Raw genomic sequence first — 27432 nt, 5'->3', positions numbered from 1 at the left:
TTGTTGCTTAGCCAGTGACTTCCATCAGTTCAGTGGCTTGACTTTCTGTAAAACTTAAGGCGGGTCTACACTACGGCTTAAATCAATCTAATTTACGTCTTTCAGGGGTGTGAAAAAGACCCCCCTGAGCAACACAAGTTACAGCAACCTAAGCACTGTCCACACTGGCGCTATGTTGGTGGGAGATGCTTTCCCGCCAACATAGTTTCCGCCTTTCGCAGAGCGGCAGTAATTATGTCAACAGGAGAGCGCTCTCCAGGCAGCATAGAGCATCTTCACCAGACACGCTACAATGGTGCAGATGTGCCGATGTAGCACTTCTAGTGTAGACCGACCCAAACGTAGCGCATTTGGTATTTAATTTTAAATGACTTTATAGATTATACTAAATGTAGGCCTTGACATGGGTTATTTTTAAAAGAAAAGTATTTAATTTAAATGTTAAAAAATCAATTTTTTTTAATTATAGCATTTTATAATGCTGTTGCATAATCTGTAAGAAGCAGATATTTAAAATGCTGTGAGAGAGAACTGCTAAAAAAGGTGTGCATTGTTGACTTCCTTTCCCTCTTCTACAGGTACTTTTAGGCTGAAATATGCCCCTCCAGCTGAAAGTCTTGACTCCACAGACTGATACTTTTTCTGCCAAGAGTAAGCCATGGAGATAAGGAATTTTAAATACAAAACTGAGAAGTCCATTGCTGTTAAGTTTTAATGATTTTTTTAATCCAAAGGTGCTTTACTTTACTAGACTAGGTAGAAAATCTAGCTTAGGGGTGCATCAAACCCATTTTTGATCACCAAAATTCAAGTTTAGATCTTGGGAGATAGAACTTGCCTAATACGTATCATGCAATTGATGCACAGTGGATGGCAGGTGAAGCTGGCCAGCTACATTTTCTGTTGCAAATGCAAAAAAAAGCAACCACCCTGCACACTTCTGCTGAAGAATGTTGCCATCTTTGGACCTTCTACAATGAAAAGGATAACTCCAGGGCAGCTACTTACAGTGAGAGCTGGAGATTGAAGGTATGAGCGGCTGTGTGCCAGCCAGTCTCTGAAACCCTGGGCTAAGGAAAATGGCTACTTTTTTTCAAAAGTGATCAGGCACTAATCTCTGGGATTTTTAAGGACTGCACTACAGAAGAATGTAAAACTATTCAGGCTTCTGCACTTTTAGCAGATTAGTGTCACTCTGAGACCAGTGCAAGAGGCAAAGAAGTTCCAACATTTAAACTTTGGCACCAGCAGGCTATGTGATTTACCACACAATAAAACTCTCTTAAATAATTCTCTCCTTTCCCTTCCAAAAGAACACACATGGCAGTTTCAATTCCTTGTGGAAACAACCTTACTCTCACTGTCACCATTATTACTAATTAGAAGTGGGTTACTAGCAGTGAAATGAACTTAGTTTTCCAAGGGTCCAAGTCCCAGAGACTCCAGGGCCATAAAGGCTTCACAAAGAGGGGGTTTTTTATGTAATACATGAAACACCTTTTAAGTTCTGTTACTGTATATAGGTATCTTTCACAGAAACCTTACTACTCTGCTTTTGTAAATGAATTTTAAACCATCCTAAAAATAAACTCTGGCAGCAGAGTTAGCAAGCTATTGCTCTACTTTATGTAATGAAACTCTGACTTGTACCCCAGGGCTTTTGCTACAGGAGTCAGAGGGGTAGAATTCAAACAAGTGTAGTAAAGGTCATTATTTTAAAGACTCTGAAGGATTTACTGTCAGCCTCCTTTGTGGCAGTAGACTACAGATTACTAATTTTGGTGTTAACTACCCAGAGTACATAATTTTGAGTTGGCAAGTTTAATTAAGAGTTAGGAGGAAGCCAAACAAAGCTCAGTTGCTGAATTGAAAAGGTCTTGTCCTGTCTTGCCCAAGGAATTCCACACACTGCAATGGGTGTGGCCTTTTTTAAAAAATGGCCTGAAATTTAAAGTGATTCTTGTTTTGCAGATTAGAGTATGCAATTTTAATATCTGAGGCCTTGTTTCTCTTGTGGGATTTTTTTACACCAGTATAGCTATATCAGTGCAAACTGGAAGGTAGATGTTCTACACCAGAATAAATAGCATTTGTGTTGGTGCATCTTGCTCTGGTTCTAAAGCAAGGAAAGCCATACCAGTGCAAGACAGTTTTTATGTGGTGCAAAGCTCCTCAGGGTAGATCTGGCATTAACTACTGCAGTGTTGATTTAAGTAGTTAATCCAATAAATTGTCAGTCAAGATTTGAATGGCAAATGTTAGAAGTTAAATGTCTGGGCTATCTTTTAGTTCTATTTTGTCAAAACTGTCAGCCTCACTCGAAAGCAACAACAGGCCAGGACAATATGATAAATTAGTATTGATAAAGAGGCATTGTAACACAAGATGGCAGGACACCAAACTTGTCCCAGTTTTTCTTTGGAGGTCATACAGTTTTTTGGCCTCATGGAAACCAAAGCCTGAAGTTGTGTAACATTTGGTTTCTTAAAAATAACAAGAATTCTGTTTTCTTATTTCTATACAATGAAGAAACGCCATACTTCTGTATCCTCAGCTCCATTCACACTACACCGTATTTATAGACAGTGTTGAAACAATTGTTTGCTATGTCTGTATTTTGAGGTGGTTACATATAATGGTCTCAAGCAACTTTCAAATCTGTAACACTAACGTGATGAGAACTGACAATGCAATTTACTTTGCCTTAATGAGCTTGAAACAATAGTACAAAAAAAGCTGTCATACTATATTATGTTAAAGGGAACTTGCAGTTTTCACTTACAATCCTGTAGCAAACATTTTGATGGTCTCTCCAGTATCCTGGAACATGTGCTGAAAGCCAAACTTTCACATTTTTTCACTTTTTTTAAACAAAAGAATATTTTAAAATTGAATTGTATTTAAACTATTTCAACACACATGCAAGTACTAAAAGCCGTCTCTCAAACTAGCAAAAACCAATAGCAAAAAAAATTCTTGTTTCCTATATCAATTGCATTTTGTTTCCTGGGCAAGGCTGGGAAGTATAGTCGTGTCTGTTTAATATTCACTACAAATCAAAAAGGTAACAAGGATTATTAAACTGAACTTTTATCCAGTTAGCATCTTCAAAAATGGTTTCATTCCTGCGTTCAGAATTCTTGTCTTCAATAATGTTTCCTTTTTGTAAAGTTAAGGCTGATATTTCCCAGACTGATTAACGTGCACTTAACTATCTTTAAAAATTACCTTCTAAGTCTGATTTCAAATTCAAACTAAGAAAAGCCTGAGTAAATGGAAGGAAGTGGAGCTTACTGTAGATGTTTGAAGAGCCAGTACTGTTTATAGAGCTTTTTCCTAAATCATCAACCTGAGTTGTAAATTCTGATTTGCTAGTGTAATCTGTTCAGTTTGTACCAAGAACAACCAAAGTTGGTGAGCCTAAACAGAGCACTTTAATTATATAATCCCTTTTAAAAGGCACATGTCCATCTCTTTCCTCTCAAATTAGTCTGTCTAGAGTGACTGAAAGAACCAGCTCATAATACCATTTCTGTATGTCGAAATATGGAAAATAGACACAGAATAAGCTTTTTATTCATATCTTTGCCCTAAGATATCCATAAGACTATCTAGTTCACAAAGTGGATTGCACTATAGGGTAACTGACAGTTTTTAAAATGCAAAAGAGGGACAAACTCCTTGTCATTCTCTGCTTTTAATCTCAGCACTATAGGAATGTGAAAGAGGGTTATAACTTTCCCCTTCCTTACCAGAGGGAATATATAGCATATAGTGCAATTTCACAATAGTCTTTCTGATTTTAAAGTATTGGTGATGGAAGTGTTAGGAAGAGAATGAAACCAGAATTGCCAACAAACTCCTCTGACAGTACCAGTCCAATTTGAAATTAAGCATTAGAGGTTAGTTTGTGTGTTGTTAACATTTGTCAGGAAGTTCAACAAGGAAGATTCATATCAGGAAGCAGGTATTAATAGGATTCCATAGTGATATCAGGTTTCATGTTATGTGAAACTTCCTAAACTGTGTATTAAAACATGACCAGTAAAAATTTAGTCAGAAAATAAGTGAAGGACTTCCTGAAATAACAGTATAAACCAACCCTGTTACCTCAGCTTGAGTTTCATGCCGTTTACTGCTTGTTAGTATTGACACTAAAATTTAGTTTCTGGTATTTGGCAGAAAAGCCACACTAATCCTACTGCCCCAAATGAAAATAGATTAGTTCTTGCAGTTTCACAGTGGCATCAGTCCTACAGAACATGTATCAGAGGTCACTTACACTTAAAAGCCATGGATTCTGGGAGTGGTCTAGAATTCCTTTGTAAATCCAGTGAGTCCTGTTTTGTTGGAAGTAAATGTACTTACCACTTGCAAGATTCTGGAAAACCATATTGCTGGTTGAGGCCAAAGGTAAGTTACTACAATACAAACCCTTGGGACTATTTAAGTTCTTACACAAGTAAAGATGCTTTGGTACAGAAACAAAGCAAATCCTATGCTCTGAAGTGTAGTTTAACAGCTTCTCTTGGATATAATTTTCCACTGGGAATGAAGGAAACTCCTACTCCAATTTGAGCCATTTCCCTTATTTCAGTCAATTCTAGTATTAAAAATTGTGCATGTAACTTTATAAATATTTTTAAAATAGTTTTGTAAATATTTAATATTCATCTAATTTGATTTTGAATTGTAAATGTCAAGTATTCTGGTATTGGAATTTTTATGTTTTATTATACTTTGTTAAAGGTAAAACTGTACATTTTTAGAATGTTTTTATCTAAGTAAATTTAATGTATGGAAAATAAAAATTTTCAAGTCCTTACATGCTTTTAAAAGGCTTTATCCCTTTTAGTTTTCTCCCAACCTAAATTGAGAACTATTTTAGAAATACATTCAAAACAAGTTTACAATTAAAGACACCCTCAAACTACACTCATCTCACAATGAATCAGATGGATCGTACATTGTTTGTCTCTATGCAACTGCTAATTCTCTAATTAAAATGTGAGGGACAAACTTTGCCTTAGTCAAGGACAACTGAGGTTACTCTGCAAGGTACTGCTGTCCACAGCTTGACCCTTCACTCCTGGAGCTCATGGCAGCAGCCTGACTGTTGGGCTAGCAAGCAGGGGGTTCTGCAGTATTTATAAACTGGGACCATGCTGTGACTTAAAGAATTACTGGTGAAAGACAAGTGGAACTGCTGAACACAGCCTTAGCCCTTAAAGCCAGTATTAAAACACTGTTTTGGAAGAAGGGCATTTCGTGCTGTAAGCTACACAAGCTGTCTGCTTGTTGCTTTCTTGCTAGATCCATGCCGCTGAAACCCTAGTTGAGTCTCAATACCTCTTCATACACTTCTGAATTGTTTATTAAAGAAGGGGGGCAGAATCCAGCCCTTCACTAATGCCTGTAGCAGTACCTTACTAGTCATAGTCCCAGTAAAGTCAGTGGGGATTACTCATGGAGTAAGGGGTGTAGAATCTAACCTCAAATTAAAAATATGATTTCTTTAAACTTATCTGTTATATAAACTCAGAAAAAAAGTAGATTGAGGGAAGTTTTAATTAAAATCCTGGATGAGATGGGAACAGCTGTTTTCCATGCAGAAAATATTCAAGCTATTTTATTAGTATGATTTTGTGTGGGTAGTTAATTGTGTCTTTGCTATGGGAAACATAATGCATCCTTCCCCACTAACAACTAAATTGCAATGGGACTGCATTTTCCCTCCCACAAGCCTCCTATTTCTAACTTTTCCCTTTCTTTTGTGACAGGGCTTCTCCATTCTACAGAGTTATTTAATATGGTTGTTCAGGTTCCTAAGCATCACAGATTGCTAATCCACACTGGGATCAACTGACAGACAAACCTATCATTCAACGGCCTTTGACACATCTGTTTGCCCTGCTCTAGGAATGGCTGCTGCATTAAAATTAGAAGAAAGCAGTCTCTAAATTACCATTCAAGGTGTGACTGAGTTATATCAGCACTGTATTAATTAAAAAAAATGCAACATTTGTACAGGAATCAGTCATTGATCACACCGTAATTACAAGAATGGCTGTCATGAGTTTAACAGGATGGCTTTACACAAAAAACATAAGACAAGCTGCTTTTAAAGTTTACATTAAGTAAAAAACAATGAATATTTAAAAATTAAATAAGTATTGTGAACAAGATGCATGCAAAAAGCTGCAGGTACAAATTGTACACCTTGATGTTGTACAGAGTGCCAAGATGCAGTAGTATTGCTTCTCTCCTCCCCTTCTCCCTGGTAGTAAGTTAACTTCTAACAGACAGATGTAATTAATTCACACACATGATATACAAGGGTAAATCTTAGCCTGCGATACTTAACATTACAACAGCTCTAAAGGCAGGACACTGATCCTACGTGGAACCCTCTGCATAGGATTCATCCCTGTTCATGATAACAGTAAAACCGAATTTTTAAACTCCATGCAGTGGGCAGGAAGCTTCAGTGATAGAAATTGTTCCTCAGAACTTTATCAACTCCTGAATGTGAAATGATTTTATAAAGCACTTCCCCCATCAGTTATGACATGAATGAACAAGCGACAGACAATTTCGATGCAAGTTTGAATCCAATGTTTTCAGTAGAACTGTGTATAAACAAAGCAGTTTGACTTCCAGCCCTGAAGAGTTCATATACAACTGCTTTGCTGAATATAGAGAACAGTAATGAAGAACAAATTAGGCAGAATGGTGCATGAAGTAAAACCAATAAGATTTTAAAGACCAAGATCACTATGGGGGCATTACCCATTTTTAGTGGCTGCATCTACCACCCAGTCATGTTTTATGGAAATAATTTCTTTTAATCAAAAAAACCCTATTATGCTCTGGAAAAGCAGCCCCTTAGAGTAGGAGGGACTATCCACTGAAAATCAGCTCACATGGAGCAGCCATTTGCGTCAGTGAAACCAGAAAGCAGTGACAATTTGTAATAGATTGAAGTTTCTCTTAACTGTCCAGGAGCTAACCTGGAATCATCTTAAAATATATACTTGCTATAATTAGAATAAAGCTGTGGGGTTTGGTATGAATAATGTCCAGGAATCTGGCATCTTATCTTATGCAGTAGCAGTACTATGAAACTATTCCCCCATCACCACTTGCCCTGACTTTCTGCAAATACTGAGGCAAATGATTCCCTAGTTAGACTAAAGATTTAATATGCACAAACTTTCACTTTAGACCCTTACATGTTTGCTCCATGATGGAAAAAGGAAGCCCTTCCCTGAAAAGGAGCACTTTCTAGGAACAGTAAGGAATTAACAGAAAGATGTCCCAAACACTTTTGTTCACTACTGGAAACTGGTGCCAGTTCCTGTGTCACTGAAGTCAGTCAAGTGTTTCTTGTGTTGGCAGTCTGAATGTGCAAGGTATGGTTCCATTCAGGAAGTCCAGAGACTTAAAACAAGTGTGCCTATGTGCAATATGACAGCAGGTTTTCAAAGCTAGATCTATGCTTGTCTGTACTGGCACTCAGCTGTTTAATATTCACAAACAAGGCAAGGTAAGAGGAGGACACCTGCTAAAGCAAGACTATGCTAAGGTATGAGAGAAGTCAGTGACATCCCTTTCTTTTTCCTGGGGTGGGGATGGGGGGTAGAAGGTAAAACCAAAATCCTAGGCTAGAAGCCACTTGAATGGTTTACACAGAAGACTGCACTCCAAAAGTTTCCTGAGAGGCATATACCATGTACAGGAATCCATCTTCATCCTTTTCGCTTTCATACACTTCTGATATGGGGGTTGACACGCTCACCATGCTGTGTCCATTCACCAGTAAGAAGAAAGCCTGAGTGGAGTTCAGCTGCAGGCGTCGTCTGTTAAAGAAAGAGGAGGAAAGTGCTATGGTCATGGAATTATGTGTTACCCCAGCATCATCTAACAAAGGCTCATTTAGGGCATGTCCACATGCTGCGTTAATGAGCGACATGCTGGTGCACATTATACTCCTGTGGGAATTCTGCGCATCCACAGATGCACAGAATTCATCTGTCTTGCATAAAAATTTTGTATTTTCCCACATAAAACACATTTTGCCTACAAAGTGCTGCAGTTCTGCCTTTTACCCACCAGAGGCCACTGTGGTGCCGGAACAGCCAGCTGCGTTCATGCCACTGTTCTGGTGCCACAGAGGCCTCTGGTGGGCAAAAGGTAAAATTGCAGCACTTCAGACAAAATGTATTTTATGCAGGAAAATGCAAAATGCTATGCCCGCTGCACACCTCCCACCCACATCTGACACCCTCCAGATTCATGCCTAGGCTCCTTCCCTCTCACTCAGCTCTTCCAGTGCTCAACTCCTCAAAGTCTTTGCACTGCTTCTGACAGGAAATACAGTTCTGTATTGTAATTTAAATTAATTACACAAAATTCTGTATTAATATGCCTAGTAAGGAATTTATCAATAAAAAATTACCAGAACTTTTTTTGTCTGTATTCTTACAGACATACTTGCTGACAGATATTTTGAAATAAATTACCAAAATAACTGGCATTATAATATTGTGTTACTTTGACAAATTCTGCAAATTGTACTTTTGAATACTGTGTGCCGAATTTTTTATATTTTGGTGCAGAATTCCCCCAGGAGTAACACTAACTGTCCTTGCAGACCTACTGGCATGCACTAAAAATTTCCTAGTGAGCATAACGTAATCCTGTAAGCAGTACTACATCAGGCATGCCAGAAACAGTAAGTGTGTGCTAGCACTGTTAGTGTGCCAGAGAACTTACATTCAAGGTGTTTTGCACTAACACCATGTAGACAAGCCCTGAAATAGAGGCTGAGGCTATGTCTACACTACCGCAGTAAGTCAACCCATGCTACACTAAACGCCAGCCACGTGAATAACGTAGCTGGAGTCGACATACCTTATGTCAAGTTACAGCAGGGTCTATGCCATGGGAGGGTCAACGGGAGAAAATCTCCCGTCGACTTCTTACTCTTCTCGTCAAGGGTAGAGTACAAGGGTTGACTGGAGAGCAATCTGCAGTTGATTTGGCAGGCCTTTACTAGACCCGCTAAATCGACCGCCAATGGATAGATCTTAGGGTGTCAATCCCTACTGTAGCGTAGACCTGCCCATAGTCTCTTGTACAAGGTCTACAACGGAGTTGCCAGGTACACCAGTGGGATTATAACAGTATAGTTATACTGCTACAAACCTATCTGTGTAGACACTTACTCCAGTATAAAAGTGCCATTTTCAGCTTAGCTTGTCACTTAGGAAGGGGTTTAAACTAAAAGAGGCACTCTGACACTCAAGTGTCTAAACAGAGGTTACAGAATAACTATAATTATACCAATAGAACTGCAAACATTTTTCTATGTAGACAAGGCCCAGAAGACTTTTGTATTTAGACTTAGTTAAGGAACCTCTCACTGTAATGGTATGAAACTGAGGCACCTGGGTAGCTGGCAGGGTGTTCTCCATTAGGGCCCTATACCTTTGGAACTCACTTTAGCATGCACATTGAAGACATGATAAGACCCATCTTGCCCCCTGCCTGTGGGGAGACAGGTGTTTTCGGAGAGCTGACAGGGAAACCCCCTGGCACTGTGTACTGTTACCTTCTGTTGTATTTGTTGTCCTTTGGTTATCCATTTGATAGGGGGAACTGAAGACCTGTTTAGTATATTTTTAAAGATTGTCAAGAGTGCCCAGGGGTTCTTATTGTAGTTGGTAAAAATCCAAAAGTGCAGAAATTGCTCCTTTACTTAAATCACATAACTGCAAGCATGAGATTAGAACTGTTTATCTGCACGCTCAGTTTGGGAAAAGTCAGGCCCTAGAGCCTTCAAAGCTGTGGAATAGGAAAGCCAGGTTAGACACCAACAAAATGAAGGATGGAATTATGACTTTTACAAGCACTTAGAGAATCCAGGCTCAGCCTAACCTGAGAAGCTTTTCATTTCATATTCTCTGGAAAGCCCCTGACATTTTAAAACAAGTTGGCCTTTACAAGGTTACAGAGGAGGGGCCCAAACAGCCTTCCGTGGGACCATCAGTAAGGCTAGGATTTTGGCACAAGATCAGTGTTCATGGTTATTGTGAATCTGAATAAATCTGTGATTCCTGCAGCTCCTGTGGCCTGCAGGTGTTGCAACCTGGCATACATGGTTGCAGTGCTGCTCAGATTTGGTGCATCCAGCTCTCCAATACCAATCAAATTTGGCCCCGCCGCCTCCATTGCAATGCCTGGAGTGGGGAGCCAGGCTCACCTTGTGGGACAGGAATATCTGCTGCGGGGTTAGCTCACTGTCCAGCTCCTCCCCACCCTTTGTGACATATCCCTGTTTCCCCCCACGTCTCTGCTATGACATGCATTACAATTTTCAGTGGAAAAAAACCATAGCTTTGCCCATAAACATGAGAACTGAAGCAAGAAAAACATGCTTATTCTTAAGACTCTGGGCTTTGGAGTACACAGCCATCTGCACTAGAGCAGATACATGCAGGACTAAAGTGAGGAGAAATGGGGAGCCTGAAAAGGAATTAATGGGTTGTCATTCTGTTCCTGTATGAGTATAGCCCTGAGGAGTCAGACTGCTGTCCACAGTGGCCAGCAGCACATAAATACTCGTTCTACTGCTCTGAGTCATTGAGGCCAGAGCTGCTTCCTGCCAACTCTGCTTTTGGCTCTAGCATCTGCAGATCTCTCAACAGAAGATTCCTTTACTCTTTTAGCTACAGCACAGTAGAAGAGCCAGCTTGAGCTCAAATTCTAACCACTCGGGTACAAAAGGTTTACTGAATGTAGTAGCCAATGGACAGCACAGGAGGACGTTCCCACAGAGTGGCTAGAGTTTGGTATATGCAAAAGCGCATGGATAAGACCAAAACCAACTGTACAAAGTCAGTCAGCACAAAAATGGACAAAAAGACTGAGTAGCAAGAAGGCCTTTCAGCTTAAGGCCTTGTCTAGCCAAGGAGACAAGAAAATTAATCTAAATTAACTGTTTGTGAATTTAAACTGGATTAGTTAAACAGCCTTAAATCCATGTGTGGATGCTCTTATTTAGAATTAAGGTGGCTTGAATCTGTTTTCTCTTAATTCACTTCCAAACTGAATTAAAGTAAACCAATAGGGAAGTTATTTTGGTTTTTCTTAATTCACTTCTATATTGGTCTACCTTATTCCGTTTGGAAGTGAATTAAAAGAAATCAAATTAAAGCCACCTTAATTCTGAATCCACATAGGATTTTAATATACTTTAGGTGTGAATGTAAAATAGATTAGTTAAGTGTTAATTTGGATTAAGTTGTCCTGTGTGTCTCTGTGTAGACAAGTCCAACTGCTAAAGTATGATCTTAATTAAAAAGTCTTTCAAACTGCTCCAAAATACTTTGGGCCCCTAATTCTGAACTCAGTTCCCACTTTTAGTTGTTCTTATGTAAGAATTTGGATTAGGCTATGACATTAACAATCCCATAAGGGGGATTTTTACAGTGACATATGGGGAAGGTCTCTACTCTACTATTTGTCCCAAAGAGCACTCACATCTACAGTTCAGCCAGAGAAACAGCCACTCTATTCTTTAGAACAGTGCTTCTCAAACTGGGGTCCATGGACCCCAGGGGTCACCAAGAGTACTCCAGGGGATTCATTGACCCTGCTGATCTATTCCTCCACCTCCTCCCCCTCCCTCTATCTGCTGGAGGCTACTGAAGCCAAACTGGAAGATATTATGTGCTAAAAGTCCAGCAGCACAGCAGGGCTAAGGCAGGCCAGGGGTCTCTGTGCACTGCCCCCACCCCAAGCACCAACTCTGCAGCTCCCATTGGCTGGGAACTGTGGCCCCCTCCCCACCTAGAAGCCGCTGCCAGAGAGATGTGCCGGTCATTTTCAGGAGGCACCCAAGGTAAGCACCGCCCGGCCAGAGCATGCACCCCTCCCATCCCAGAGCCTGCACCTCATCCCCTCTGAAACCCAAACCCACTCCCTGAGCCCATACCTCACCCCCTCCCACACCCAAACTCCATCCCAGAGCCCACACCTCCTGCACCCCAACCCCCTGCCCCCGCCTGGTGAAAGTAAGTGAGGATAGGGGAGAGCAAGCAACAACGGGAGGGTGGAGTGAGCAGGAAGGGGTGGGGTGGGGGCGGGGCCTGAGGATGAGCAAGGGAGCTTGGGGGGGCCCCGAAAAATTTTAAAATGGGGGTCCTCAGGTTGCTAAGGTTTGAGAACTGCTGCTTTAGAACAAACTAAACTCAAATGGTGAATGATACTCAACACTGATGACTACTTACTACCTCTAATCAAATATTTCCTGCTTACATTAAGATAGGGAACTGTACATGGATCTCCTCTGCTGCATAGGAATGTCATTACGATACAATGTAACATATTAAGGTGTTTTTTTTTTCCTTCTAACTTCACCTTTGACTTTCCTCTGAGGCAACGCAAAGCAAAAGCATTACAATACTCAGCCTCAGTAAGAAGCATGGATATCAAAGCACCACAGTTTATGAATCTGTATTATGGAATTCAACATTTTCACTTAGGGCCTGTCCACAAACAAGTTGTGCTGCTTTAATTAGACCCAACATACTTAAAGTGCTTTGGCCCCCTAGTCTGGATGCAGCTATAGTGGTAGAAAGATGTTTTATGGCAGTATAGCTATATTCTCAAATGCAAAAGGGAAACCATATTGATAAAACTTCATCTCCACCAGCAGTTGTACTGGTATAGCAATTTGGATAAAAAATTTACACCCCTAACTAATATTGGTACAAAAAACTGTATAGTTTGTTTAAAGGGTGGCTAGTCCCTTAAAGTGGAGCCAGGGCTCAGTCTGCTCATTACAGACTTAAAGGAGAACAAGCCGGTAACATAGTGGGGGAAAAAATAAGTGGGTAAACTAACCTAAACTCCATCTTCCTCAAGTATGAAAGGGGTAAACTCTGTTTACCCACCTTTCTCCTTCACACACTATTGGAACCAGCCATCTCAGGACACTTGTAAGCAGTTAATTAACATCATCTAGGCAATTAATTAATGAGTGCCTAGGCCTGATAAAAGGCTACCAGTGCTCAGTTGGAGGGAACTAGTGCTAGAGTGAAGAGCTACCCAAGACTCTAGGAGAAGGATGACAATTTTGACCTTGCCAAGTGGACAAATGAAAGCAGTAAGTAAAAAGAGACAAGCTGAGGGCTACAGCTGGCCTGAACTATAACGCTACTCCAAGGGGAGAGCTGTGGATGCCTTACCAGATGTGCTTGACTTTATTCTGCATGCTAATCCAGCTCCAGGAGACACGCTAGGGACTCCTGAAGTTGAGAGAACATACTTGTTGGTATTAACCCCAGGACTGAAGAGTTGGACTTCAGGGTACAAATGGGTGGGGTGGGGGTGGTGGAGAGAGGGACTGTGGAATCTTAACACTCACCTTCCTCCCCCCTCAAATACAACTGAGACATCTTGTCCTTGGTCCCTGGGTTTGAGTAAGTCACTGAAAGACCCAGAGCAGCCTTCCGAGGAAGTAGTGGGGGCAAAAGACTTATCTGGCTTTAAGACTAAGCTTGATAAGTATATGGAAGGGATGTTATGATAGGATAGTTTAATTTGGGCAATTGATCTTGGATTATTACCAGATAAGTCTGCTCAATGGTCTGCGGGGAGATGTTGGATGGGATGGGAACTGAGTTACTGCAGAGAATTTCTTCTTGGGTGCTGGCTGGTGAGTCTTGCCCACATGCTCAGGGTTTAGCTGATCGCCATATTTGGGATCGGGGAGGAATTTTCCTCCAGGGCGGATTGGCAGGGGCCCTGGAGGTTTTTCGCCTTCCCCTGCAGTGTGGGGCATGGGTCGCTTGCTGGTGGATTCTCTGCAGCTTGAGGTCTTCAAACCAATTTTGAGGATTTCAATAACTCAGTCCTGGGTTAGGGGTTGTTATAAAAGTGGATGGGTAGGGTTCGGTGGCCTGCCTTGTGCAGGAGGTCAGACTAGATGATCATATTGGTCCCTTCTGACCTATGAGTCTATGAGTATGAGCAGGAGAGAGAGGGCAGCAGGCCCACAAGGCCATCCTGTGCCACAAGGAGGCAAGCTTGAGGGCATTGTCCTATCACAGTTTTCCAAAGCATTCACTAGCTAGCAGATTAACACTGAACTATGATTTTGTTTTAATCCACCTTGTACTCAACCCTTAACATACCTGATAATTTTGATTAGTTCGCTCATGTTGACATGATCTGGTACCAGGAACTTAGTTTTATCCAGAACTGGAAGCTGCTTCTCACCCTTGTACCTTTCAATTATCACCTGGAAGGAAAAAAAGCTCTGAAGTAGCAGTTACAAGGTGGTGCAGGGGCTTGTCTCTGCTTATTCTATAACTAAACATTCAAGAGTAGAACATACTGAAGAACTGTGTTGGTAAGTACCACCATAGCCTAGTTGTAGATAATTATGTTCCTGTTCAGTCCCTTCTACTCATTTAAACATGGGTCTTGTTATATTAGTATTTTTCTTATCTAGTGGCAGAGAGGACCTTTCTTCAATCAGAAAGAAGAATGGAACTAGTTTGGTTATAGTGAAATCAATACAGTGCAGGAATAGTCATCCACACAAGCTATTTGCGGTTTCCATTTTGTTTTAAGTGGCAAACCAGCTCTGTTGTATAACAGTCTTTTGGGCTACTTTCTAGTGAAGTGCAAGAACAGTGGAAGGGGGGGGGAGGTGTTTGTTTTTAAGCCCCTTTATAGAGGAATTTCAACTGCCTATGTCATCAGTCTTCAGCACTGGGAAACAGCTGAGAGCAAAGACCTCAAATTATCCCCTAATTAAATTACTGCTGTTGATTTCAGAGAAACAAGGTGCCTCCCACACTTTACTAACACCCCCCTAAAGATCATTTTACACCATGACAAGGAGGAAAGGCAATTTTCATGCAGAGAATGGTAAATTAAGAAAAATTATTAGCATGTTGTTCTTGCTGGCATAGCTTCCTTTTGATTTTAAACTAGGATGGCTGTGTTTGGTTTTGCTTTGCAGTTGCAAAGGCAAGATCAAGGCTACCCATATGGTAGTCTGGACAGGAGTCCTGACTGGCCTGAGTTACTACTGAGCAAGTCTAGAGAACATGGTAGCTCTCCCACCACTGACGAAGCTGCATCCATAGCAGTAAGAGTCAAAAAATAAAGACTAAGTCTAGTTTAGATAGGCCATTTGGCCCATCAGCCAAAGTGAAATGGAGTTGGCAGGACCAGTGGCTAACAGATGCTTCCAGCATGAGTCACCTTTCCATAGATGTAATTCAAATCAAAGCATAATTTAGCCCTTGTTTAGGGTTACACTCTGGACAGGAGTTACTGAGTACTCTATTAGAAAGACAAGTCTTCAGTTTTTCCATCTAAAGAGTTGCACCTAGGACTCATTGGACTCAGTCTGAGGTGTTCTGTTACAAGTTGCATTATACAATATACACACACACAAGTAGCCCATATTTTGCCTGATTAGCAGTTGCCACCAGCTAGCACGTTGGTCATTGGTTGCCAGGCTCAGGATTATTTTCTGAAGTTCAGGCCACCCCTGAAAGGATAATATTTTATTACTACAGACCCAGAGATTCCTAATACCTTTTGGCCTTTCTTCCTTTCTGTGGTGAGAAAGGTAAAGTTATTAATCACTTACTGGTATTTTTGTTGGATGTTGATCTCTAATCAGTCGCACATCTTCTACTCTTTGCTCTGTGGGAGGAAAAAATATTGCCCAAGTAAATGCTCAGATACACACTACATGGATTTTGTTCTAAGCCTCAGGATACAAGGTATGCTATTTCCTTGGGCTCTCACTTGCTAGTAGGTTTTTTGCTATTGGAAAAAGTGAGGTAAAGAAGCTTCTAAAAGAGGAAAGAACCAGTTCAGTCCAGGCAATTGTTTAAAATAAAGCAATAGATATCTCCAATTATTTATTTATCTCACAGAGCTGGAAGGGACCCTGAAGGGTCATTGAGTCCAGCCCCTTACCTTCACTAGCAGGCCAAGTACTGATTTTGCCCCAGATCCCTAGGTGGCCCCCTCAAGGATTGAACTAACAACCCTGGGTTTATCCAGGCCAATGGTCAAACCACTGAACTATCCCTCCTCCCCTCAGGGATGACTGTTCTGTTCTTTAACCAGCAAGATGACAAACTAGTTTTGGCTGAGAATCCTATTGTGTTAATGCAGAATGAGATGCCCACTAAAGCAAAGGACATTTAATAGCATGAATTTGCTGCATCCAGTCATGTTATCCATTATCCTACATTCCTGTTTAGGAAACTTAACACGACACTGTCCTAGGTTTAATCTTGTGTTCCTGAAGAGAGAGTTGCTGGCTAGACTGGCATGTTTTTCAGGGAGTCCTAGCTCTTAGATCAATGTCAGCTTAACACTGTACATTTGAATATTAGTTATCAATTTTCTATTAATTGAATACTATGTCATCCATGCTGATAGTGCTGTTTTTCTAAAATCTGGTTTGTTCAGTATTTACCCATCCCAGTTTGCAAGACAAGGTTAGTTTCCTTTTAAAGGAAACTATTAGTAGCACAGACTTCACTCTGGACAAAACAGAAGTCAGACCTGGTGTAAACTGACTCAATTACTTTAAAGTCAGTTATGCTGCTTACACCAGGCCTGAATTTGGACTTGCCATGAACTCAGACTTTATCTCCACTTCTCTCTGCTTTATGGGGCATGTCCCTCTATAAATACCTCTTGCAGAAAATGGACTGAAGGCTACAGTACAGCCTTGATGCATTAGCAGACTCCTGAAATAAGAACAAATCTTCAGGGATGTTGCTGACAGCACTTATTCTCCCATCTACCCAGCCCATTACTTTTATTCTGAGGTAAAGACAGATTACCTGGCCTGTCATTCAATAAACTGCTTTTCACAGCTATCCTTTGGTCACTTCTAGGATCTCATGCATCCACCAATTACTATACATGCAAGCTTACTGTGTGATTAGTAATGACATGCAGCATGTGACTCATGATTTTCAAATCAAATTAGTCTGACAAGAATCAAGCAAAACTAAAGCTTCTAAAAAGCAGGTCTGCAGTGATATGTGGGAACTAATGACTTCCCAAAACTTAAGATATTTATTACAAAACTTCCTGTTGCTCAAGATCCTAAATACCAAAATTAACTTTCAATAGAGACCAGTTCTAATTCACTGGGAATTCAAGAGTTCCAGATATACACACAGTCCTTAGGGCCCATCATCACCATGTCTGAGGACAGAAGTATGCCATTAAGCAATATCTAATATTAAATTTAGCAGAAATAGGAGAGTTATACAGGGAGAGAGCAGGAACAGTAATCCTCAACCAACCAAATAAACTTAGTTTCAGTAACTTTTTCTATTGAAACAGATGAGTTTTGACATGGGATTTTTTTTTCCTAGCACTATTAGTGTGGAGTAGAAGCAGCAAAAAACGGGAGCCAGACAAAACTGATTACTGTGTATGGCATGTTCAAAATTAGGCCTCAGTCAGTTGCAAATAAAAGCTGTACTCTGACCACATTAGTTGTAGTGGCAACTAATTGGCTGCCATCGTAGCTGAACTTAATACCTGGGGCTGAAGCTTTTGATAGACATGGGGGGGGGGGGGGAGGAATGGCTTTTGGAGGGAAGTTGTTGGTATTTGAAGCCCCAGAAAAAAGGACAGATTAGATTGGTAAAATTTGCCAGCAACATCAGTACAGGCACTAGCTCAAGTACAAGGGAGTAACTGGTGGGGAGGCTGCTGAGTATAGTTTGACTCCAACCAGAGACAGATGGGGGTGGAGGGAGAGTCTGGATCAATTATTTCCATCAATTTTATTTTGCATAGAAAACTTTGTACTTCAAGTGGAAGAGGCTGTGCTGCCAATTTTTGTTGTTTTAAGAAAATGGAGGCTCTGGGAACAATAAAGGAGATGGCATTCCAGTCTTCCTCTCTGATCTATATGAACAGACTAAACAATGCAGCCCTTCAATCTTTCTGACTCCATCTTAGCCAGGAAGCGTGTTGGCACCATTCTAGCAAACTGTGTTTACTGAAAGAGACTAAGCTGTTTTCCCCAGCGAACATTAAACAGGTATTTTATGCTCTGCTGCCTTTGAAGAACTGAACAGGGATGCAAGGAATGCATTTTAGTCAGTTCAGACTCCTAGGTGAATAACTATTTCCACATGTTAGAATCAAAACTGAAAGTGGAATTTAAATCTCATGTCAACAGCATACCGGAAGTTAAATGCTCAACACTGACAGGAAGGGGTTACATGCTTAATTCCAGGCATACAAGGAAGAGAGATGTTTTCTAGCATCTGGGAGTCCTGCAGTCAATAATGGATTATGCAGACACACAATATTGCCAGCCCAAGAATCTAATTCTGCAGTGCATTTCGTCCTTTTATGGTGCAAGTCTCAACACCACCATGCCACAAAACTCCTCTAACCAATAGCTTTCAGCGTCCCACTCCATTTGAAAGTGTGGCCTTGTTGCTACCATACTTGCCAACCCACAGGTTTCCCTGCTTGCTGATGTGGAACAAGTACCACACCATACAAAATGAAAACAAACCACACAATAACCTTTGCTTTCATTTTCTGCCTGGTGGCAGCAAGACAAAGCTATGATTCTTGTTCCAGTTGAGCAAGCAGGGAAACCACTTGAGACGCAAGTGCAACAACAGAAAGCCTCTAATCTTGTCCCTGCTTTAAAAAAAAAAAGAGAGAGGAGTGGCATTTTAAAGTCAAGCCTCCGAAGCCAGCTGCAGTGCCAACCTTTCTTATGTATCTTAAGCGGCCCAGCAATACATCTTTGGGTAGCCTTTTGTTGCCACTCCTTGTAACAATGTGGTTATCTGACTCCCTCACTAATTCCTTTTCAAAATTAGGGCACTGCCATCCCATGCAGTTCCTCCAGCTCTGTCAGGGTCAGGTCCCACTGGGAGAAGTATTGGATCAACAAGGATTTAAAAAAAAAAAAAATGTAGTCCAGTGAATCACCAGTACTTGAATCCTGCGCGTCCCCCCCACCCTCCGCCCCTCGAGGACTTAGTGGAGAGAAGTGACACCAGGTCTGAGCTGCGGCTGGAGGAGGATGACGCGGTTGCTTCACTTCAACACAACAACACGGCAGGGCCGCTCGGAGCAGGCAGATCCCCAGCGCTGCTGGGCGCCGGGCCCAAGAGCGATGCTGGCCCGGGGCGGGCACAGCACGTTCGCTGGGGTCCCCCCATCTCTCCCCACCTACAGCGGGGGAGGGGGCTCTGCGCCCAGTACAATTACCCCCGCTCCATGCCCCCCCAACATACACCGCAGCGCCCCCCGGGGCGGGGGATGGGCCCCTGTCACCCCCACCCCTCCCGGCTGGGCTGAGGAAACGGGGGGATGGGCCCCTGTCACCCCCCGGCTGGGCTGAGGAAGCGGGGGGGGATGGGTCCCTGTCACCCCCACCCCCCCGGCTGGGCTGAGGAAACGGGGGGATGGGTCCCTGTCACCCCCACCCCCCCGGCTGGGCTGAGGAAACGGGGGGATGGGCCCCTGTCACCCCCCGGCTGGGCTGAGGAAGCGGGGGGGATGGGTCCCTGTCACCCCCACCCCCCCGGCTGGGCTGAGGAAGCGGGGGGGGGATGGGTCCCTGTCACCCCCACCCCCCCGGCTGGGCTGAGGAAGCGGGGGGGCGATGGGCTCCTGGCACCCCTCCACACCCCCGGCTGGGCTGAGGAAGCGGGGGGGAATGGGCCCCTGTCACCCCCGGCTGGGCTGAGGAAGCGGGGGGGGGATGGGCCCCTGTCACCCCCCTGGCTGGGCTGAGGAAGCGGGGGGGGGGATGGGCCCCTGTCACACACACACCCCGGCTGGGCTGAGGAAGCGGGGGGGGGATGGGCCCCTGTCACCCCCCCGGCTGGGCTGAGGAAGCGGGGGGGGTGGGCCCCTGGCACCCCCCGGCTGGGCTGAGGAAGCGGGGGGGGGGATGGGCCCCTGTCACCCCCCTGGCTGGGCTGAGGAAGCGGGGGGGGGGATGGGCCCCTGTCACACACACACCCCGGCTGGGCTGAGGAAGCGGGGGGGGGATGGGCCCCTGTCACCCCCCCGGCTGGGCTGAGGAAGCGGGGGGGGGGTGGGCCCCTGGCACCCCCCGGCTGGGCTGAGGAAGCGGGGGGGGGTGGGCCCCTGGCACCCCCCGGCTGGGCTGAGGAAGCGGGGGGGGGTGGGCCCCTGGCACCCCCCGGCTGGGCTGAGGAAGCGGGGGAGGATGGGCCCCTGTCACCCCCCGGCTGGGCTGAGGAAGCGGGGGAGGATGGGCCCCTGTCACCCCCCGGCTGGGCTGAGGAAGCGGGGGGGGTGGGCCCCTGGCACCCCCCGGCTGGGCTGAGGAAGCGGGGGGGGTGGGCCCCTGGCACCCCCCGGCTGGGCTGAGGAAGCGGGGGGGGGGATGGGCCCCTGTCACACACACCCCCCGGCTGGGCTGAGGAAGCGGGGGGGGGGTGGGCCCCTGTCACACACACCCCCCGGCTGGGCTGAGGAAGCGGGGGGGGATGGGCCCCTGTCACACACACCCCCCGGCTGGGCTGAGGAAGCGGGGGGGGGATGGGCCCCTGTCACCCCCCGGCTGGGCTGAGGAAGCGGGGGGGGATGGGCCCCTGTCACACACACCCCCCGGCTGGGCTGAGGAAGCGGGCCTCTGCCCGGACACAGCGGACACCCGGCTCCCTCGAGCGGCTCTGCCGGCCCCTCATTCCCCGCGGGCCCGGCCCTTACCAAAGGTGCGGCGCTGCTTGAAGCTCTTCTCGGAGGGCATGGCGGCGGCTCGGCTCGGCCCAGCCCGGCCCGGCTCCAACGGCTACTGGCTGCGCCGCTCCGCCCCTAGCCCGACCACCCCCCGCAGCGCCCGCTAGCCCTCGCGTCACAGGGGGCGGGGCCCGCGCGGACACGCCCCGCGCCTGCCCCCGTCGCCATCTTGAGTGTGGCGGAGCCTGGGGGTGCCCTGCGCGCGTGCGCGCAACAGAGGGAGCGCGGCGGTGCTCAGCCGCGGGGCTGGTCCCGCCCGTCACGTGCGGCCTGAGGAGCAAACCGCCTGCCGAGGGCCCTGGCTGGGCTGCGTGCGCGCCGGGCTGCTCCCGCCCTTCCAGCCTGGGGGGAGTTCGCCCAAAGGCGGCCCACGTGCTCTCAGCTCTACCCCCCGCCTCCATCACAATGCTCCCCTCACCAGCCACAGCCCTAGGGTGTGGGCACAGCTCACCCCATGAGTCTGGCCAGGCCGCAGCCGCCACCACCCCCCATCGCTCTCCCACACCCCATACGCTCTCACCAGCTCCCCTACCAACCCCAGCCGCACACGCTCCCCACATACACCATGGTGCCCCCGCATGTTACCTGCTCACCACACCCATGCCAGCCACAGCCACTCCCATGATACCCCCCATGCCAGCCTCTTTGTGTGCTGCCTCCCAGCCCACCTGTGTCACAACCCACATGTACAGTGTCCCCTCCTCCCAGCACCACACTGACCACAATCCATCCCCTGGCATCACACCAACCACCGACATCCACCACCACCAAATGCCAGCGCCTTGGTACTCCCATGCCCACATAAATATCCCCAGGACAACCATGGCCCCCTCCATGTAATTTCCTCCCACAGGCCTAAACTAGCAAAACCCAGCCATGTTGGCTGGGTTCAGCAAATACTGTAACTGGATGCCCCAATATGAGTTAGTTTATACCATATGGGGACCACTCGGACCTTGTCTATGTTAGCATCATCCTTAAGTTTCCAACCAGTGCAGCTCTGTTTGTGCTTGAATAGTATAGACCAGACACTGGCAGTTTAAGCATTGTGTGATTACTTGTCCTCCTCTATAATCTGATCAAGATAGGATATGAGTTTGTTACAGCCCTTAGTTACTGAGCCTGGCTCTTTATGTCTTTATAACTAGTGAGACTCATGCTTTCAGCCCTAGAGGTCCCTCCCAGGTTCAATCCCTGGTTAGCAGAGATGGTGTTTCTCACTCGTTAATCAGAATACCAATAAATACTTGTGTACACACAGTTTCTGGGGCTAACCTCAGTTTGTTTCCCAGTCCATAAGGGCATCTCCTGCAGCTAAACAATAGCTAAAACAATTCACTCCTCCCCATTCAATTCCCCTCTTCAGAGGTCACCAGCTCATCCCTACTCCACCCCACCATGCACACACACTCACTACATCTGAGAGAGCAGGTGTAAATTGCACAACCTAAATGGCACCATTAAAATGCAGATGCTATTATGACAAACCTGATCAGCAGTCCTCCCATCTAGCCATTGTTTTGTCCTTCCCAGACCCTTTACCTAAGAGTGAGTGATTACATAAAACAAGCAAGAAAGGGTCCTTTCTGGGAAAAGAGAGGTCTCAAATTCTTCAGAGACATGAAGAATATTGATAAATGCAAGTAATGCACGTTGGAAAACATAATCCCTACTATATGTATAAAATGATGGGGTCTAAATTAGCTGTTAATGCTCCAGACAGAAATTGGAGTCACTATGGATAGTTCTCTGAAAACATCCACTCAATGTGCAGCAGCAGTCACAAGTGGACTATTCCTATTAACGTAGACTGCATAAAAATAGTTTAGCTTGTCAAGGAGATGGGGGCGAACAAGAGGTAGGAGACTTTAAGGTCAGGACGAAGTTTATTTTAAGTATAAGCAAGTTGCATGATTCAGTATTTCCCTGGTACGTTTAGGCTTTGTCTATACCAAGGGCTTATCTCCATGTACAGTGATACAACTGCACCTGTGCAGTTGTGCTGATGTAGTGCTTTAGTGAAGAGACTCCTACGCCGATGGCAGGGCTTCTCCTATCAGCATAGTTAATCCACCTCCCTGAGAGGCGGTAGCTGTGTTGGTGGGAGAAGGTGTCACATCGACATAGCACTATCTGCACAGGGGGATTAGGTCTGTATAACTATGTCACTCAGGAGGTGGATTTTTCACATCCTTGAACAACTTCATTATACTGATGTAGGTCTGCAGTGTAGATCTGGCCCAAGGAACTGCAACTATATCTCACATGTTCAGCTGCAAATGCTAGCATACAATTGCTGTGCCTCACCTAGAGAATTTTAGAAGGTGCTTATCAGGTACAGCTAAGTAACTCTGTCTGACATCACACCTTTAAATCCTACTCTAGACAAATCTTCATTGTGAAACCTGGAACAAGTCATATCAATGTATCAAACTTGCTAGAATTGTAGCAGAACCCAAACAATTTCAGTTGCAAACCCAGTTTTCATTTATACCAGCCACAGCCACCAGCCTCTGCTAAAGTCAAACTGTTTTTAATTTTAACTACCTTATACTGTAAGCTATCAGGGTGACCCATGACCTTGCCATGATGGTGCATTAAAGCCAGTGCTCCTTCTGCAGCCAGTCAGACAACATTCTGAACAAGATGAGAATACTTCAGTATATTGGGAATCGCTGAATTAACTGGTTGATGAGTTGGTGATTACTTGTAGCATGTTTACTATTTCTAGGAAGGAAATATAAATTAAAATTACAGGATGCCCTGTTCTCATTTTGAAAGGAAGACTCAGTAAGCACCTTATGATTCAAGGCCAAGTATTTCCGGTAGCTATATAATCATAGGATGAGATCACTGCAAAACACGACTGACTGCTCTGAGAAAGACAGCCCTGAGGTCTATAATGTTTCCATCTATCATACAGAAAAGAGCAGCTGAAACAAGTTGGCTGATCATCATCAGGGAGGCTGGTGTCCATTTAAAACCTAAACTACAGGAATACAATCTATGCTCGACCCCTCTGCCCACTGGTTGAAGAATAGGGAGATCCCTTTTAAAGAGACAGCTTTTAAAATCTGCTCACAGCAAGTGGCTCACTTTTGGAGCCACTCCATCTGTGAATAAGAAAAATCATCCTTAGCTTTAGACATTACACAGAATTAGAATTCACTATGTTTTTTGAAGTGCTGTTCTCTCAGGGACTGCAGGCAGCGGTATAGGAAATACCAATTCCACTAGCACTTTTGGGGCCAGATGTCCAAAAGTAATCAGCACTCAGCTGCTTTTACTATTCTCAGAGAGAGTTAGTGGGTACAGAGCTCTTTTGAAAATTGGAGTATTGATTTGGTGCCTAAATGGGAGAAAAGCCCTTTTGAAAATCTGACCCATATAACACCTTTAACACAGAGATCTTAATGCACTTCACAGATGGGGCAATAGAGGACAGAAAGGCGAGGTGATTTACCCTACTCTGCAGCTCAGTGGCAGAGCTGGGCCTAGCTCTGATCCCCATTCCCATGTCCTATCCACCAGGTCACATGAGCTGTCAATCTGAAAAAGAACACACTAAGCATTGGCCATGGTGTCATTTGTTAGAAGGCAGCTCTGTGCAGGATTACAGAGGCCCACATTCAGAGAATCCTATGCCAGCCAAGACTGTCTTTTCTGTAGACTGCAGCAGACTATTTCAGTCCAGGGAGAGATATTATGTATTAGCTTTGATTCCAACTTACATAGATTCCATTGATTGAGTCTCAAAGTCTACAGGGACCATACAAGCAAAGTGAACCAATACGGAGACAGCAAAAAACACCTTTACCTGCCTGCTATACAATAGCAGATCCCTTAGACGAGGGAATATTTTCCCTGTTGGGACCTGCTGCTGGGAAAAAACTGATCCTGTACAATTCCTTAATTGCCCTCTTTTTAGAGCAATAATATATTTAAATTAAAGATGTTAGAATGGCAGAGAATAGCCACCCACCTCTGCCTTTATCCAACCAGTCATAGGTCAAAGCCCACAATCATTCTCCCTTAGAAAGTGATTATCACATATCAGTAATGATAAGTTGCCTTCTGAGGTAATTTCCCATCTTTTCATATGCTGTGTATTTATACCTCAGTACTGTATTTTCCACTCCATGCATTTGATGAAGTAGGTTTTGAGCCCATGAAAGCTTATGCCCAAGTAAATTTGTTAGTCTCTAAGGTGCCACAAAGACTCCTCATTGTTTTTGTTGATACAGACTAACATGGCTACCAGTCTGAAACCTCTCCCCTAGGACACTCGCTTGGTGTCCTGCCCCACTGCTTTCTCTCCAACATGCCCTGGATAAAACCTTGTTGTTTCAGGAGGAAGCTGTCTGCTCGTCTGTCCCAGCAGAACTGTCTGGGCCAACACATTATCTGCCCTTGTGCCTACAGTTATGGCTTTCCTGGTCTCCTCTTCCCCTTGTAAACCAGCTTCCTCTGCTATAGAATAAGCCATTCCTCAAGCATTTGTCTGGGCCACCACTGTTTATTTTCCCTCCTCCCAGTATTGTCCAGGAGTGATCTTTCCCCCAGACTCACCTGCCCCAGAGGAATCTCCTAATCACAAGCCTTTTCTTGTTAAAATCTTGGCTGTTATCCTCCAGAATGGTTTGCTAAATCTTTGACTAGAACAAACATAACGAAGAGTACTTCACACAACACATAGTCAACCTGTGGAACTCATTGCCAGGGGATGTTGTGAAGGCTAAATGTATAACTGGGTTAAAAATGAATTAGATAAGTTCATGGAAGATAGATCCATCAATGGCTATTAGCCAAGATGATCTGGGATTGAACCCCATGCTCTGGGTATGCCTAAACCTCAAATTGCCAGAAGCTGGGAGTGGATGACAAACAGGGCCAGCTCTCGGTTTTTTGCTGCCCCAAACAAAAAGATTTTTGGCTGCCCCGGGGCAGTGGAATCCCGGAGCCCCACATGGCAGAGCCCCGCCCCCTATGGCCCCGCTGGTGCTGCTGCTTCTGGCCACCCTGCCGCAGTCCCTGGGCAGCTTGGGCAGCTTCACCCAACCCCAGCTGCAACGCTGGGGGGTGGCCACACTGTGGCACTTGCAGGCGGCTCCGTGTGCCCCACAGGGTGGCCCCCAGCCCATGTGTCCCCCCGTTTGAAGCCTGCCCAGCCCAGCCACAAGGTGCAGGCGCTGCTCCCCCTCGGTGCGAACCGCAGCAGCCCCAGGGCACCGCCGGCACACGATGTGCTGCTGCTGGCAGGGCTGGCTCTAGGCTTTTGCGGCCCAAAGCAAAAAAAAAAAAAAAAAAAAAAAAAAAGGAGATGGCCAGAATGCTGCCCCTGAAAATGTGCCGCCCCAAGCACATGCTTGGTTTTCTGGTGCCTAGAGCCGGCCCTGATGACAGAGGATGGATCGCTAGAAATTACCCTGTTCTGTTTATTTCCTCTGAAACATCTCACACTGGCTGCTGTCAGAAAACAGGATATTGGCCTAGATGGCCCACTAGTCTAACATAGTATGGTGTTTTTTATGTTCGTAGGGCTAGCCCATCACCACTGCAGACTTGGAGGGGCACCTTTTAAATCAATATTCTTGACATTTGAGCTACAGTTACTATCTTAAAACAAAAAATCTCTGTGTATAGTCTACTCTCATAAAACCCAAGCTGGGAAGCAGTGACTAACTCCCTCCTTTAAATCAAGCAGGCCTTTCATGGTGGTCACCTGAGGAAAGCTCACCTCCCAGGACTCAGTCAGATTTCCATACGAGCTAAGTGACAGCACATTGAAATATATTTCACAGTCAGAATTACAAATCCATTCCAAACTTCCCTGGTGTTTAAAAGGATTTTATACCGTATGAGAGAAGTATATTCCTTTGCTCTAAGGACTGCACTTCTTCTATTGCTAAATAGAGGGTGTTAGTCTCCAGAGTACCTGACACCAACAGTAAATTCACACACATTGAGGGGAAAAACATTAAAGAACTTTACAGGTGAAAGTCCATAAAATGAAGGGAAGGAAACTATTGCACTCTATCGCTGGTCACTACAGTGCGGTTTACTGTTTAACCAATGTCCTTGCTCAGAAAAAATGTGGCAATTTGTTTCTTCCTCCCCTTCGCTTCCCTTTCCCCACCCCTCTCCCCAAAAGAAAGAGAAAGTTCAGGTAACTAGTGTGAACAGGAAAAAGTGGGGGTAACAGATGGAGCTGGTGAGAGAGTCTCTAAATGTTTGTGAATTATCTAGTGTTTTTATTGATCTAAACCTGACCCTTTTCATTAGTCAAAGGTCATTGACAGTCTTAAATATATTGAATAGAAGGATGCAGCCATTCTCCAATTTATACAGATTTTCTGGTACCAGGATTGAGACAACTAGTGTTTGTTATAATTTAGAATGGTTCTGTTGAGAACTGTAGCCCCTACATTTGCCTTAACATTGTTACAGTAACTCTTCACTTAATGTTGTAGTTATGTTCCTGAAAAATGCAACGTTAAGTGAAACGATGTTAAACAAATCCTATTTTCCCATAAGATTTAATGTAAATGCAGTCGGTTAGGTTCCAAGGAAATTTTTTTAGGGCAGACAAAAAGCATTATCTACTGTACAGTACTGTAC

At 44.6% G+C, this 27432-nt stretch overlaps 2 protein-coding genes across 3 annotated transcripts in view; one reads left to right on the top strand and one right to left on the bottom strand.

Moving 5' to 3' along the window:
* The window catches only part of ZCCHC14 (zinc finger CCHC-type containing 14), a 95156-nt gene extending 88270 nt beyond the window's left edge, over positions 1-6886 (top strand). For both annotated transcript variants that reach the window (XM_030581935.1, XM_030581936.1), the window contains one exon: positions 579-6886. In XM_030581935.1, the coding sequence (XP_030437795.1) occupies positions 579-634 (56 nt within the window). In that variant the 3' untranslated portion in view covers positions 635-6886. The remainder of the gene's footprint in view (positions 1-578) is intronic.
* MAP1LC3B (microtubule associated protein 1 light chain 3 beta) lies at positions 5968-20894 on the bottom strand. The gene is made up of 4 exons (XM_030581937.1): positions 20785-20894; positions 15677-15732; positions 14202-14308; positions 5968-7859 (listed from the first exon to the last, which is right to left on the bottom strand). Exons 1-4 carry the CDS (start codon positions 20822-20824, stop codon positions 7685-7687), a joined length of 378 nt encoding a protein of 125 aa, XP_030437797.1. The 5' UTR covers positions 20825-20894; the 3' UTR covers positions 5968-7684.
* Between the last annotated feature and the right edge of the window lie 6538 nt (positions 20895-27432).

This window comes from Gopherus evgoodei, chromosome 12 (genome assembly GCF_007399415.2).
Source record: "Gopherus evgoodei ecotype Sinaloan lineage chromosome 12, rGopEvg1_v1.p, whole genome shotgun sequence".
In the NCBI taxonomy this organism is placed as follows: Eukaryota; Metazoa; Chordata; order Testudines; family Testudinidae; genus Gopherus; species Gopherus evgoodei.
The sequence above is the reverse complement of the archived record's forward strand: the minus strand, read 5'-3'. Positions and strand labels throughout refer to the sequence as shown.